At 41.5% G+C, this 15,655-nt stretch overlaps 1 protein-coding gene across 1 annotated transcript in view; it reads right to left on the bottom strand.

The window, feature by feature from the left end:
- Positions 1-320: 320 nt before the first annotated feature.
- Positions 321-15,655, bottom strand: part of RXFP2 (relaxin family peptide receptor 2) — a 48,333-nt gene continuing 32,998 nt past the window's right edge. The window contains 5 exon segments of the mRNA XM_060129544.1: positions 321-1,400; positions 1,402-1,544; positions 4,775-4,993; positions 12,696-13,106; positions 13,716-13,945. Of these exon segments, the coding sequence (XP_059985527.1) occupies positions 1,284-1,400; positions 1,402-1,544; positions 4,775-4,993; positions 12,696-13,106; positions 13,716-13,945 (1,120 nt within the window). The 3' untranslated portion in view covers positions 321-1,283.

Here is a 15,655-nt window from a genome sequence, read left to right as displayed (position 1 = left end):
GGGCATCTCATTTAATATGCAGTAGGAGGTGATGTGGAGTTCTTAGTCAGCTGCTTACATTTCATCTCATTAAAGGAACTCAGAATGAAGTGAAGAGTAAAGAAATTAAGTTACTGCTTCATGCTTTGGAAGGGGGGGAAGAGAAAGAAAAGTGTAAAGAGGTGTCTTGTTAACTGCGGTGCTGTGTTTGTTTCCTAGTTATATTCTCTACCAAGAAAAACATGGGTAACAGTCAATAAGCCCTACCTGTGGTCTTTATTGAATTTAAAATAATGTATAGACAAATGCAAAATATAATTTTATTTACCTGATTCTTTTTTTTTGACATATAAACTTTCCATATAAAAACATGTCCAGGACTTCACAACTACTTTTTATTTTCAAAAAACAAATCCAAACTTACCAGCCTTTTGGTTAAAAACAACAGGAATTTATCTGAGTCCAGTGTTCTTAAATCCCCCTTAACCCTTCTTATCTGTGTGTTCTATGATGGCAGAACTTGCCAGCAATAGGGATACTGCTCTTAAGAAATTATACTTTAAAACATATTAAAATGTAGTTTTTGGCAGTTGGAGTGCCCAATTTTCCTTTATGGCATGGGCAACCTTAAGAAAAATATTTTGAGAGCTCAGTTCTTCTCACATGAAATACAAGCTGAAAAGGTGAATGGTACTAGGCAAATAAATGGTCAGCGTGCCTCTCTGGTCATATGTTCGACTTCGAACCTTGTATGAAGTTCTGCTTTCAGAGCCGCTAATCCACGGGCCTCCGTACGGCAGGACTTGAGGTGGGTGGACATCTCGGAAATCCTTTGCTATCAGTTCAGCAGGATGCTGAGGATTTCACTTGACGTTGAAAAAGCAAGGAGAGAGATGTTGGGCTTATGCTATTCCCGCCATGCTAGCGTTAGATGTCGTGACTGTTTTTATTTTATGGACAGCACAATTCAGTTTAAAAACAGACCATGCAGCGCCAACGTGTGGGCATCCGCTGGTAGCTGGCCGCGTTGACGAGCTAGAGAACAACTGCTTATCAGCCTACTATTTATGGCTTCACTTGTGCATTTCAGGCATGTCGGTGAGGAGAACTCTCAGGCACAGTCCCCAGCCCAGCTGATAAACAGTACAGCCGCCACTGGAATGCAGTGCCTGACATCATCCTGCCGTGCTGTCTGTGCAGAAAGGGTCGCCGTTGGTAAAGATGAAAAGGACTGCAGATGTCATCTTCCAAATGCTGTGCTTTTTTAGGTAGTCCATTGAAAGTCCAGTGCTCCAAAACCAGTACTAGGAAGCTGGTTTCACTATATTCTCCTCGAGGTTTATTTTGTTCAAAACCCCAAGTTTCACTGAAGACGAGTCATCGGCCCACACGATGGATGTAGACAAACTTTTTTTTTTTAGTTCTGAAAATCGATTTCCTCTGATGTTTGTGCAGCAGCTGTTTCAACTTGTCTTTGAAAAAGCTGGTTGTGAGAGTGTAGAGGATTGGGTTCAAGGCACTGTTTACTGGGAGGAAAAAAATGACGACCCAGGAAGTGATTGTTTCTGAGAAGGAAATGAAGTGTGAAAGAAAGCTGAGGTTTTCATAGACACAAGACACATAACATTTTATAGTCAAAGCTACTTTTGAGACAGCTACGTGGCTCGTTTATGTCCTCTCTCACCTCATGGAAAAGCTCTCTGCTGGAAGAGCACGGGAGCTACGAATTCAAGGTCCTACCACCGACTTTTCTGAATTTCAGAAACGACTTCGCACGTTGTTACGAAACAACGTGGGAGGAGATATGTGAAAACACTTCATACACTATAAATTGATACATAATGTATTTTTCTTGTTTTCATTGCCCTTTCTTATAGAAAAATAAGAAAATGAGGAAATAATTCATAATCAATAGGACAGTGTCCAGAACTAGAAGGTTCTGGTCCAGAGTCAGCTCTGACCTTGGTCTGAATTTCAGTCCTGAAGGTCTTCCTGCCCCGCCCTCATATCCCCGCTGCTATATTCAGAGTGCAGTCAGAAGATTTGAAGAGCAAAAAAGAATATATGTCCAAACTCAACGAATTCCTTCTGTGTGAAGGCTTACAAAGGCTAATAGAATATTAAGGGAAATATGCCAGAAAAAGTGAGGAGAAATTTTGGATGGCAGTGTCCTTTCTGAATTCAGTTGTCCCTCAGTATCCACCATGGAAGTGGTTCCAGGAGCTCCACAGACACCGAAATCCACAGGTTCTCAAGTCCGTTAAATAAAATGGCATAGTATTTGCATATAATCTATGCACATCCCCCCGTATACTTTACATCATCTCTAGATTACTTCACCTAATACAAGGTACAGCCATGTAAAGAGTTGTAAATACAATGTAAATGCTATTTGCCAGCACAAGGCAAATTAAAGTTTTGCTTTTTGGAACTCTCTGGAAATTTGTTTCCAATATTTTCCGTCTGCAGTTGGTTGAATGCACGGATTTGGAACGCAGGGCTATGGAGGGCCGACGGTACATCAGTTGCTTGGTTAGGATGAAATCTATTTTCTCCCTTAAACAGAGCCTGCTCCCAGGGTTACACACTTCTTAGCTGTGTGACTGTGGGCAAATCCCCTAAGCTCCCCAGACCTCAACTGCCTTATCTGTGAAAGGGGCTGACGATAACTTACATGACTGAAGTCAGTGAGCTGGGCCGGCTCTGCGGACAACCATTTTCAGCACATTTTCAGAACCTGGGGTTCTCCAGTCCCACCACACTCTGCTGTCTCCTCCCCCATCTTCAAAAGTCTGAGACCTGCCATCTCAGGTGAGAGCTGGACATAAGCCTAGCATCCTTCCTCTCCCCCTCTCCTTTGTGACCCCCTCCTTCCCTCCCCATCCTGTAAATTTCTTATCCTTCAGACACTGTTGCTTGTTCTTCTCTTAGCCCTGCTCTGTTCCCTACATCCCGTCTGTTCTTCCTCCCGTTTACTTTTCCACTTCTTCTCTGACTTTATCTGCTCCTTCCTCCTTCCCTTTGATCTCTCCCTTCTCCTTTTTCTGTTTGCCTTTCCTCTTTTCCACCCCGTCTTCTCTTTCTTTTCCTTATTTCTTTTTAACTGGAAAGAATACGGAAGAAATACGTTTGTATTTAGCATACCTTAGACTTATTAAATGAAGTTTTATATTACTATATTATCTGTCCTTAATTTAAAAAAAAATTAGATATGAACAGTTTGTGACTGAAGAAAAACAGTCAGTTGTTTCTTGTCTGTTGTGTCCCGAAAGGAGGTTGTGATCAGGAATGAGACTTCCTGTTTGTCTCAGGATGACTCACTGATGTAAGGTTAGCAGGTAAGTCCTGAGATGGGAGGGCTGAAGCCAGCTTATCTTTGGGGCTGACCCCATGTACTCTCAGTGACCTACCATGATGGAGCAGACCCCAGAGTTCTTGGATGGTGGGGACAGCGGCCATTTAGGTCCATGAATGTAGCAATTTCTACAACACCATGGGGAGCTGGGCAAGCGAGGAGGGGCTTAGTCAAGTGTGGTAAAGACTTCTCTCCTAGGTGCACTGAGGTATTCAAGACAAACCTCAAAGGACTGAACTATAAAATGCAGAGAAAGACCAATGTGTGGCCCAACAACATTTTCATGATTTTTTTTCCTGATCTAGTTCCATATCATGATCTAAAATGTCTTAGACTCTCTCCAAGAATAATGATTACTATCCCTGCTATCAGAAAACCTTGTTGTGGGACTAAGCTCATAGGTTAAGGGGATGCTGCAAATGTTGTATGTCATTTTGTAGTGAGGCATTTGGCAAGGCAGAGGGACATAAATAGTTGCAGGTGTTTGTTACTTGTCATCACTCTTTTATAAGGGCTTCTGATGTGTCAACCCCATGCTCGACACTTCTTTTGTTTTTATCCAAAAGATTTCATATTCCATGGAATCTCATGATAAAGTCATACAAATAGAATTTCACAAAATCGATTTATCTTAGGCCTATTGTCAGAAAGTTTAGTTAAGAATAAAATAAGATGACTGTTAAAGATGTTCCTCTGGTACAAATCCTGAAAACATCTTCTACCAAGATGAAGAAGACAATTCCTGCCCTGGAGGAACACTCCAAATAGATTTGCAATAGGCTGAAAAAGTGAGTTGAAGATGATCCCAAAGTTTGTTTCCCTGAGGGCTGGGCAAAAGCCCTGGGTGGACCCTAGGATGGCTACAATTTCTAGGTCCCAGAAAGGCCTTCAAGCAAAATCCTAACTAATGAAAGGTGATTTTCTCTGGTTGAAGTAGGGGTGTGGCCTTTTAGATAGGCACTTTCATGGAACATTAGACCTCCACAGGGCACAGTGTGACAACCACGTGGCTAGGGCCATGAAATAGACTGGTGGTTCTTAATCAGGGGTGTGCACCTTAGAATCACAAAGCACCCACGTAGAGGCCTTGGCCCCTACAGACTAAATTCAGAGGCCCAGGGTGGAACCTGGACATGTATATTTTGTGTTGTTTTAGGTACTCTTGGTGAAGCATCACTACGTAGGCCAAGTGGAAGCAAGACACTAAGACTTAGTTTTCCTCTGTCTCCTGTGTTTTTGTTATTCTTGTCTGGGTTGCACCATTACTCGGTTCCTATCTTAGAATACTGATTATAAAACACTTAGGAAATCCTAAACCTTTGTATTCAAGTTGTAGGTATTTACGGAGAACTTACTATATGTGACGGACTGTATTCTTGTCTCGTCAAACAAAGGGCATAAGAAAGCACAACGTACTTGGGAATGACAGAAGGGACTGACCTGGTATTTCCACCCGGAAGAGGGAAAGGATTTTAATTACAAATACAGGAATCCAGCAGATGGCATCAGAGAACACTATAAAAAAGAAACGGTTTGCGACGGCCGCCTCTCTTCCAGTGTTATTCCTCACTTCTGAAGTCTGCAAGGCAGTTTTTTGAATGGAACAGAACATAATAGTATAGGAAAACACAATGATGAGAAAAGCCAGCAAATTCACACCTGTTGGGAAAAGCACACCTCTTAACATCTCAGGTGTATAAATCAACAGTAGAAATACTGTGTTACTTAGATGTTCAATATGGTGCCTCTTCCCCTCCCCTGTACTTCCAGGAAGCATTCTTGTTATAAGCCCAGTGGTAAATCAGCTAAAACCCTGAATCCAAGGCTGTAAACTGGAACAAGTTAAAAAAACTGGGTTTGCCAGATCAAAAAGATATTTTAAATACATAAACACTTTTCCAAGAATTGTAGACTCTGAAATTCAGATGTACGTATATCATGAGGTAAATTTTAGCTTTTTTAAAGCAGGAAAACAGCTATTTCATTTTTAGTTCTCTGCAAATTCAAACCTTAAGGGATTACTGTAATCACATGCACAGCTCAAGAAATCAACATGCCCCGATTCCTTTAACTTATAAATATGAATAAGATATCCTTGGAATATCAAGAAGACAACAGCCTCAGAAACATTATTTTTTATGATTTTTGGTTTTCAAAAAATAATACATAGGACTAAACTACCTTTTTATTTTTTCTTCAGCTTGCCCACAGTAATCTAGACTAAAATTCAGAACCTTTGAGACTTGTTTTAGAAAAACAAGGAATAACAGAAAAATTAAAAATTCAACTACATAAATTACTCTTTTAGGGTCAAATATGTTCAGAAGATTCTCACTTATCATTATCATATAATGCTGACTTCTTTGTTGCTCTGTTATATTCCTGCTATCATAAAAATCCTAAAACTGATCATCTTATTCCTTATAGTGAACATAAAATTCCCATTTAATTTCAAAGTTATTTAAAAAATGTTCATCTAATTAGACTGTATGTAAGACTGGTGAAGTCTAGGGAAAAATTCTACAAATTCAAGGTGTTCCAGTGTTTTTATCCAAAAGATTTCATATTCCATGGAATCTCATTATATATTCATATAAATAGAATTTCACAAAATTAATTTATCTCAGGCCTATTGTCAAAAAGTTTAGTTAAGAATAAAATAAGGGAGGAGCTTCAAGATGGCTGAAGAGTAAGACGCGGAGATCACCTTCCTCCCCACAGATACACCAGAAATACATCTACACGTGGAACAACTCCTACAGAACACCTACTGAACGCTGGCAGAAGACCTCAGACCTCCCAAAAGGCAAGAAACTCCCCCACGTACCTGGGTAGGGCAAAAGAAAAAGGAAAAAACAGAGACAAAAGAATAGGGATGGGACCTGCACCAGTGGGAGGGAGCCGTGAAGGAGGAAAGGTTTCCACACACTAGGAAGCCCCTTCGGGGGCGGAGACTGCGGGAGGCAGAGGGGGGAAGCTTCGGAGCCGCGGAGGAGAGCACAGCAAGAGGGGTGCGGAGGGCAAAGTGGAGACATTCCCGCACAGAGGATCGGGGCCGACCAGCACTCACCAGCCCGAGAGGCTTGTCTGCTCACCCTTCGGCGCGGGCGGGGCTGAGAGCTGAGGCTCGGGCTTTGGAGGTCAGATCGCAGGGAGAGGACTGGGGTTGGCGGCGTGAACACAGCCTGAAGGGGGTTAGTGCACCACGGCTAGCTGGGAGGGAGTCTGGGACAAAGCCTGGACCTGCCGAAGAGGCAAGAGGCCATTGTGTCGGGGTGCGCGAAGAGACGGGATTCAGAGCACCGCCTAAACGAGCTCCAGAGACGGGAGTGAGCCGCGGCTTCAGCGCAGACCCCAGAGACGGGCGGGAGACACTAAGGCTGCTGCTGCCGCCACCAAGAATCATGTGTGCGAGCACAGGTCACTCTCCACACCTCCCCTCCTGTGAGCCTGTGCAGCCCGCCACTGCCAGGGTCCCATGACCCAGGAACAACTTCCCTGGGAGAACGCACGGCGTGCCTCAGGCTGGTGCAACGTCTCGCTGGCCTCTGCCGCCGCAGGCTCGCCCCGCATCCATACCCCTCCCTCCCCCCGGCCTGAGTGAGCCAGAGCCCCCGAATCAGCTGCTCCTTTAACCCCGTCCTGTCTGAGCGGAGAACAGATGCCCTCAAGTGACCTACAGGCAGGGGCGGGGCCAAATCCAAACCTGAGCCCCTGGGAGCTGTGGGAACAAAGAAGAAAAAGGGAAATCTCTCCCAGCAGCCTCAGGAGCAGCGGATTAAATCTCCACAGTCAACTTGATGTTCCCTGCATCTGTGGAATACCTGAATAGACAACGAGTCATCCCAAATTGAGGAGGTGGACTTTGGGAGCAAAGATATATATATATTTTTTTTCCTTTTTCTCTTTTTGTGAGTGTGTATGTGTATGCTTCTGTGTGTGATTTTGTCTTTATAGCTTTGCTTTCACCATTTGTCCTAGGGTTCTGTCTGTCCGTTTTGTGTGTGTGTGTTTTCTTTTTATTACTTAAAAAATTTTTTTTCTTAATAATTATTTTTTCTTTTAATAACTTTATTTTATATTATTTTACTTTATTTTATCTTCTTTCTCTATTGCTTTCTATTTTTTCTCCCTTTTATTCTGAGCCGTGTGGAGGACAGGCTCTTGGTGCTCCAGCCAGGCGTCAGGGCTGTGTCTCTGAGGTGGCAGAGCCAAGTTCAGGACACTGGTCCACAAGAGACCTCCCAGCCCCATGTAATATCAAATGGCGAAAATCTCCCAGAGATCTCCATCTCAATGCCAAGACCCAGCTCCACTCAACGACCAGCAAGCTACAGTGCTGGACACCCTATGCCAAACAACTAACAAGACAGGAACACAACCCCACCCATTAGCAGAGAGGCTGCCTAAAATCATAATAAGGCCACAGACACCCCAAAACACACCACCAGACATGGACCTGCCCACCAGAAAGACAAGATCCAGCCTCATCCACCAGAACACAGGCACGAGTCCCCTCCACCAGAAAGCCTACACAACCCACTGAACCAACCTTAGCCACTGGGGACAGACAGCAAAAACAATGGGAACTACGAACCTGCAGCCTGTGAAAAGGAGATCCCAAACACAGTAAGTTAAGTAAAATGAGAAGACAGAAAAACACACAGCAGGTGAAGGAGCAAGATAAAAACCCACCAGACCTAACAAATGAAGAGGAAATAGGTAGTCTACCTGAAAAAGAATTCAGAGTAATGATAGTAAAGATGATCCAAAACCTTGGAAATAGAATAGAGAAAATACAAGAAACATTTAACAAGGACCTAGAAGAACTAAAGAACAAACAGACAATGATGAACAACACAATAAATGAAATTTAAAATTCTCTAGAAGGGATCAATAGCAGAATAACTGAGGCAGAAGAATGGATAATGGACCTGGAAGATAAAATAGTGGAAATAACTACTGCAGAGCAGAATAAAGAAAAAAGAATGAAAAGAAATGAGGACAGTCTCAGAGCCCTCTGGGACAACATTAAATGCACCAACATTCGAACTATAGGGGTTCCAGAAGAAGAAGAGAAAAAGAAAGGGACTGAGAAAATATCTGAAGAGATTATAGTTGAAAATTTCCCTAATATGGGAAAGGAAATAGTTAATCAAGTCCAGGAAGCACAGAGAGTCCCATACAGGATAAATCCAAGGAGAAACGCCAAGACACATATTAATCAAACTATCAAAAATTAAATACAAAGAAAACATATTAAAAGCAGCAAGGGAAAAACAACAAATAACACACAAGGGAATCCCCATAAGGTTAACAGCTGATCTTTCAGCAGAAACTCTGCAAGTCAGAAGGGACTGGCAGGACATATTTAAAGTGATGAAGGAGAAAAACCTACAACCAACGTTACTCTACCCAGCAAGGATCTCATTCAGATTTGACAGAGAAATTAAAACCTTTACAGACAAGCAAAAGCTCAGAGAATTCAGCACCACCAAACCAGCTTTACAACAAGTGCTAAAGGAACTTCTCTAGGCAGGAACCACAGGAGAAGGAAACGACCTACAATAACAAACCCAAAACAATTAAGAAAATGGGAATAGGAACATACATATTGATAATTACCTTAAATGTAAATGGATTAAATGCTCCCATGAAAAGACACAGACTAGCTGAATGGATACAAAAACAAGAGCCATATATATGCTGTCTACAAGAGACCCACTTCAGACCTAGGGACACATACAGACTGAAAGTGAGGGGATGGAAAAAGATATTCCATGCAAATCGAAAGAAAGCTGGAGTAGCAATTCTCATATCAGACAAAATAGACTTTAAAATAAAGAGTATTACAAGAGACAAAGAAGGACACTACATAATGATCAAGGGATCGATCCAAGAAGAAGATATAACAATTGTAAATATTTATGCACCTAACATAGGAGCACCTCAATACATAAAGCAAATACTAACAGCCATAAAAGGGGAAATTGACAGTAACATATTCATAGTAGGGGACTTTAACACCCCACTTTCACCAATGGACAGATCATCCAAAATGAAAATAAATAAGGAGACACAAGCTTTAAATGATACATTAAACAAGATGGACTTAATTGATATTTAGAGGACATTCCATCCAAAAACAACAGAATACACCTTCTTCTCAAGTGCTCATGGAACGTTCTCCAGGAGAGATCATATCTTGGGTCACAAATCAAGCCTTGGTAAATTTAAGAAAATTGAAATCATACCAAGTATCTTTTCTGACCACAACACTATGAGACTAGATATCAATTACAGGAAAAAATCTGTAAAAAATACAAACATATGGAGGCTAAACAATACACTACTAAATAACCAAGATATCACTGAAGAAATCAAAGAGGAAGTCAAAAAATACCTAGAAACAAATTACAATGAAAACAGGACCACCCAAAACCTTTGGGATGCAGCAGAAGCAGTTCTAAGAGGGAAGTTTATAGCAATACAATCCTACCTTAAGAAACAAGAAACATCTCAAATAAAAAACCTAACCTTACACCTAAAGCAATTAGAGAAAGAAGAACAAAAAAAAACCAACGTTAGCAGAAGGAAAGAGATCATAAAGATCAGATCAGAAATAAATGAAAAAGAAATGAAGGAAACGATAGCAAGGATCAGTAAAACTAAAAGCTGCTTCTTTGAGAAGATAAACAAAATTGATAAACGATTAGCCAGACATCAAGAAAAAAAGGGAGAAGACTCAAATCAATAGAATTAGAAATAGAAAAGGAGAAGTAACAACTGACACTGCAGAAATACAAAGGATCATGATAATTACTACAAGCAACTCTATGCCAATAAAATGGGCAACCTGGAAGAAATGGACAAATTCTTAGAAATGCACAACCTTCCAAGACTGAACCAGGAAAATAGAAAATATGAACAGACCAATCACAAGCACTGAAATTGAAACTGTAATTAAAAATCTTCTAAAAAACAAAAGCCCAGGACCGGATGGCTTCACAGGCGAATTCTATCAAACATTTAGAGAAGAATTGTCACCTATCCTTCTCAAACTCTTCCAAACTATAGCAGAGGGAGGTACACTCCCAAACTCATTCTACGAGGCCACCATCACCCCGATACCAAAACCAGACAAAGATGTCACAAAGAAAGAAAACTACAGGCTAATATCACTGACGAACATAGATGCAAAAATCCTCAACAAAATACTAGCAAACAGAATCCAACAGCACATTAAAAGGATTGTACAGCATGATCAAGTGGGGTTTAACCCAGGAATGCAAGGATTCTTCAGTATACGCAAATCAATCAATGTGATACACCATATTAACAAATTGAAGGAGAAACACCATATGATCATCTCAATAGATGATAGTTCTTTTGCCCTTTATCCGGGTCTTTTCCCTGGCTGTGGGTCTCTAGCTCCTGGAACACGACCTCTGCCTTCACTTGGCTAATGTGTCCTCATCCTCTGGGCCTCCGTTTGGATTCATTTCTACTGGGATGTCTTCCCTGATCCTCAGATCTGGGGCTCCTAGAACATCCTGTACTCCTCCTTCGTGGCATCTGTCAGCCTGTGACATGAGGACGTGTTTCCTTGTCTTCATCCTTCTTTCTGGCTGCAGATCTGTGGGGCCAATCTGTTTTTTCTCCAGTTCCCAAAATAGTGCCTGGCCTATAGGAGGTGCTTAATAAATCCTGTCTGAACCAATGAATGTACAGTAGTGTGTGTGCATATGTGTGTGTGAGGGAGAGAGGGTTTCCACGAAGTGCACCTATGCCAGGAATGGCTTACAACATTGTAGGTGTGCCATAGCCACGAAAAAATGGCTGTCAAATAGGGTTTATGTGAGGAGTATTATTAAAATGGTGCAAATAAAGTGTTTTCTGTTTCAAAGGAAGAAGAGAAGGAATAGATGGAGAATAGCTGGGAGGGGTGGTTAGGACCATTTTGTGATGGGCTTTAAGTGACTAATTTAAACTTGACCTTGGTGGTAGGGAGTTCCTGAAAGTCTCTGAGCAGAAGATACTCAGTCCTTTTGGCACTCAGGTAGTGAACAGATAAGTAGGAAAGAGAAGACCCCAGAAGCCAAAAGACCAGTGAGGGTTAATGTAATAATTCAGGGCAGAGGTCATAAGGCTTTAAGCAAAGGTGACAACAGTAGGTAGAGACTGGAAGAAAGAGAAGGCAAAGGTGTATTTCGAGGGAAAAGTATTTGATGAAAAAGAAAGGATGAGGACTTCTCTGGTGGCGCACCGGTTAAGAACCTGCCTGCCAATGCAGGGGATACAGCTTCAATCCCTGATCCGGGAAGATCCCACATGCCACAGAGCAACTAAGCCCATGCACCACAACTACTGAGCCTGTACCCCAGAGCCCGCGAGCCACAACTATTGAGCCCGCGCGCCTAGAGCCTGTGCTCCACGACAAGAGAAGCCACCGCAATGAGAAGCCTGTGCACCGCAACAAAGAGTAGCCCCCACTCACCACAACGAGAGAAAGCCCGCACACAGCAACGAACACCCAAAGCAGCCAAAAATAAATTAATTAATTAAAAAAAAAGGTAACGAATATTAAAAAAAACGAAAGGATGATGGAGCTTATTGACTTCTTAGTTGAGGGGACAAGATGAGAAGGGAGAATCAAAATGATAATACTGCCCTAGTTAAAGAGGGGACATGGGAATGGCCTTAGTTTTAAGAAAGAGAGATACCTACTAGACAATTTTAAAAGTCTTTTTAGTCTTTAAGGGCTAAACTTCTCATTCATTTGTAATAGAAAAGGTAGCGTTTTCTTTTCTAAAACCCTTAATTCTCCCTCCTTAATTAGGGAGAATTAAGAAAACTAAAAAGCGAAGAGTTTTATTAAGCACCCTTCCGTTGCGGAGTTTGGAACTGCATTTACAAAAGGTAATAAACCTTCCTGGTATTTCCATTCAGATAATCTCCTGCTAGTCAGTTTCAAGAATTTTATTATTATTTATTTAGCTCGTATCTATACTGTAAAAAAAATGAGTTCAAATAACTTGGTAGCGTCACAGGACAAGGCAGTGAACTAGAATTCCTCCAGCGCATTGTCACTTTGTATGAACATGAAATCAAAGGGTCTTACAGATAATAAAAAGATCTTTCAGAGATCCTGACAGTATGTGTTTGCTTTCCACACTAAATCTCTATAATAAAAAATTTAATAAAACCTCCTATAAATACACAGCAAGGACTTTTCTTTAAAAAAGGAAACAGTCTTGACTGTATTTATTTACTTTCTGCAACGGAGAACTATGGCTTTACTGAAATCCATGGTATTGCTACAAAAATAACGTTTGTCCAGAAAATGAAAAATATAATTTACCTAGGAAAATTCCAAGAGAATACCCTTTGCTTCCAATATCTTCTGTTTGGTCATAATAAAGTGGGAAACATACTCCATTTTTTCCATAAAAGTTTCCAAAATAATCCTCCTTCCAAAATGGAATCACAGCTATTAAAAATCCCACAATCCAGATGCCAATGAGGATGACCGAGGTCTGCCGTTTTCCAGAACGGATGTTACTGAAGGGAAAGACGATGGCCAGGAACTTCTCCAAAGTCAAGTACGTCAGCAAGAGGACGGAGACCTCGGTGGACAGCATGGCCAGGAAGCCCAGGAGGCGGCACTGTAAGCTCTCCATCCACAGCAACGCGTACTTCTGATACTGCCCGCGGTATTTTAGATCAAAGAAGCCAACGAAGAACAAATAAACACCCATCAGGCAGTCCGCACCTATTGAAGAGTCATAGAATGTATGTTGGTAGTTCCAGCATCTCCGTCTTAGTTTTCTGATTTAGGTCTGCTTCCTTCTTCCTGTATTAAATGAACTAATGGAAAACCTACAATAGTGCCTAGAAGCCAATGGACTTCAAAAGGTGTACTATTTCTAAAGTACTACACTGCATCTTTGTTTTATAATTTTGAAAAAAATGGTGGTGGGGAGATAATTTGCGGGGGAATGGGGGGGTCTAGGTTTTAAACAGTAAAAGATATTACTAACATAGTTAATAAAAGGAATAATTTTCTGGGCTTGAGGAGCATGGATGCTATTGCAATTGAAGGTTAAACAAAACATAGTTCTGCAACCCACAACCTGTCCTCTATAATCCATCCCTTAACTCATCGGCTCCCTGTTACCCCATTTTGAACACATAACTCACTGCAGATTCATGCAATCCAGAAAAGAGTAGCCAAAGAGAACAATAGTACCTTCATACTTTAAAAAAACTGCCCAGCATATATAATTCATATTAAACGCCATCTGCTGCTGAATGCCAATATAATCTAGAGCACAGCTCTCCGAAGACATCCTTAATTCATTTATATAGGAAACATACTTACAACAAAGGATTTTGATGGACGTAGCATGGGTCATGTTTTCAGCTTTAATGAAAGATCTCATGCCAATGACAAAAAGATTTCCAAAGCAGGTTATGAAAGCTATAACCCAGACAAATATTCTGAGGATATTGTTAGCCAAGAGGTCCTCAAATGAAGAAATGCCGTCAGTCAAGGGCATACATATTCGGACATGGGAAGCATAGGAGCAGTATCGAAAGTTTTTGAAATAACTAAAGTCAAAGGGAAAAAAGAGTCACTTTACAGCAATGACACAGAAACGACAGTTGCAGTCCTATTGGGGCTGCAGCTGTGTTAGGTATGTGGCTTCACTAGGCTTGGTTATTTTATTTTATTTTATTTGCGGTACGCGGGCCTCTCACTGTTGTGGCCTCTCCCGTTGCGGAGCACAGGCTCCGGACGCGCAGGCTCAGCGGCCATGGCTCACGGGCCCAGCCGCTCCGCGGCATGTGGGATCTTCCCGGACCGGGGCACGAACCCGTGTCCCCTGCATCGGCGGGCGGACTCTCAACCACTGCGCCACCAGGGAAGCCCCTAGGCTTGGTTATTTTTGTTTAGTAGTGATTATGTAATTACAGAGTTCTTCATTAAATATTACATTACTCTAGGCAGTGTTCTTCCTTTAAAGGTGAAGAACCTAAAGAACATAGGTATCTGCTGTGGCTTGTCTGAGGTGAGTCAGGGGAGGACATGAGCATGGGAAATCTCCAGGACTCTACTTTTCCCCATCACATTGGGTGATTGTCTAGGGTATTACAAAAAAGTAGATTGTCATTGTTAAATTGATCTTTAGCAAACATTCAGGGGCTTCAGTTTGGGATATAAGGGACCCACGAAGTAGCTCACTAAAAACATTCCTGTTGGGCTTCCCTGGTGGCGCAGTGGTTGAGAGTCCGCCTGCCGATGCAGGGGACGCGGGTTCGTGCCCCGGTCCGGGAAGATCCCACATGCCGCGGAGCGGCTGGGCCCGTGAGCCATGGCCGCTGAGCCTGTGCGTCCGGAGCCTGTGCTCCGCAACGGGAGAGGCCACAACAGTGAGAGGCCCGTGTACCGCAAAAAACAAACAAAAAACATTCCTGTCTTGTACTTAGTTTTAAGTATATTCACTTAAACTAGCCTTCTTTTCCCTGATACAGGCAGGAAGGGAAGGTCCCTGAGACTAGAATTCAGTCTCATTGAAGTGAGGAGAAGCAGCTGCCTTAAACACAGATTCCTTAATAGGGCCTGGAAGGACTTAGACCACTTCCATTTCCAGAGAAAAATACAGGCCTGTCTGTGATCAATGTGTTTATGGTCTAAGTGTGTGGAATCTTGAAGGGCTGGAATTGGGGAGATCATTTGGTTTACTGCCATTCTCCAAACCTGTTATGTTTAGGATTTTCTCCCATAAAACTCATTTTATTTTTATATTCGTTCACCACCTCTTTTAGTTCTTTTCTCTTCATCTAATACTTTTTGTCATCTTCCCAGTCAATTGCTAAACTAGCAAGTTAAAGAAAGGTTGTTTATATATTTTTTACATTTATATATGTAGATAAAATTGCTTTGGTAAAAAAAATTCCATTGGATACAATTAAAAGAGCAATTAACTGTTTTATTTTAAAAAGCCAATGTTCTCAACATATGAATACTATATCCTCTGCACTTTTTAAAAACTTCTGACGTTCAATATAATACAACAATTTAAAAACATTTGAAAGATAAGGTACAGCATGGTGATTATAGTTAATAATACTGTCTTGTATATTTGAAAGTAGCTAAGAGAGTAGATATTAAAAGTTCTCATCACAAGAAAAAATTTGTAACAATGTGTGGTGACGGATGTTAACTAGACTCACTGTGGTGATCATTTTGCAATATATACAAATATTGAATCATTATGTTGTACACAGGAAACTATAATGTTGTATGTCAATTATATC

This window comes from Lagenorhynchus albirostris, chromosome 18 (assembly GCF_949774975.1).
Source record: "Lagenorhynchus albirostris chromosome 18, mLagAlb1.1, whole genome shotgun sequence".
NCBI classification, from domain to species: Eukaryota; Metazoa; Chordata; class Mammalia; order Artiodactyla; family Delphinidae; genus Lagenorhynchus; species Lagenorhynchus albirostris.
This window is presented reverse-complemented; position numbering and strand designations above follow the sequence as displayed.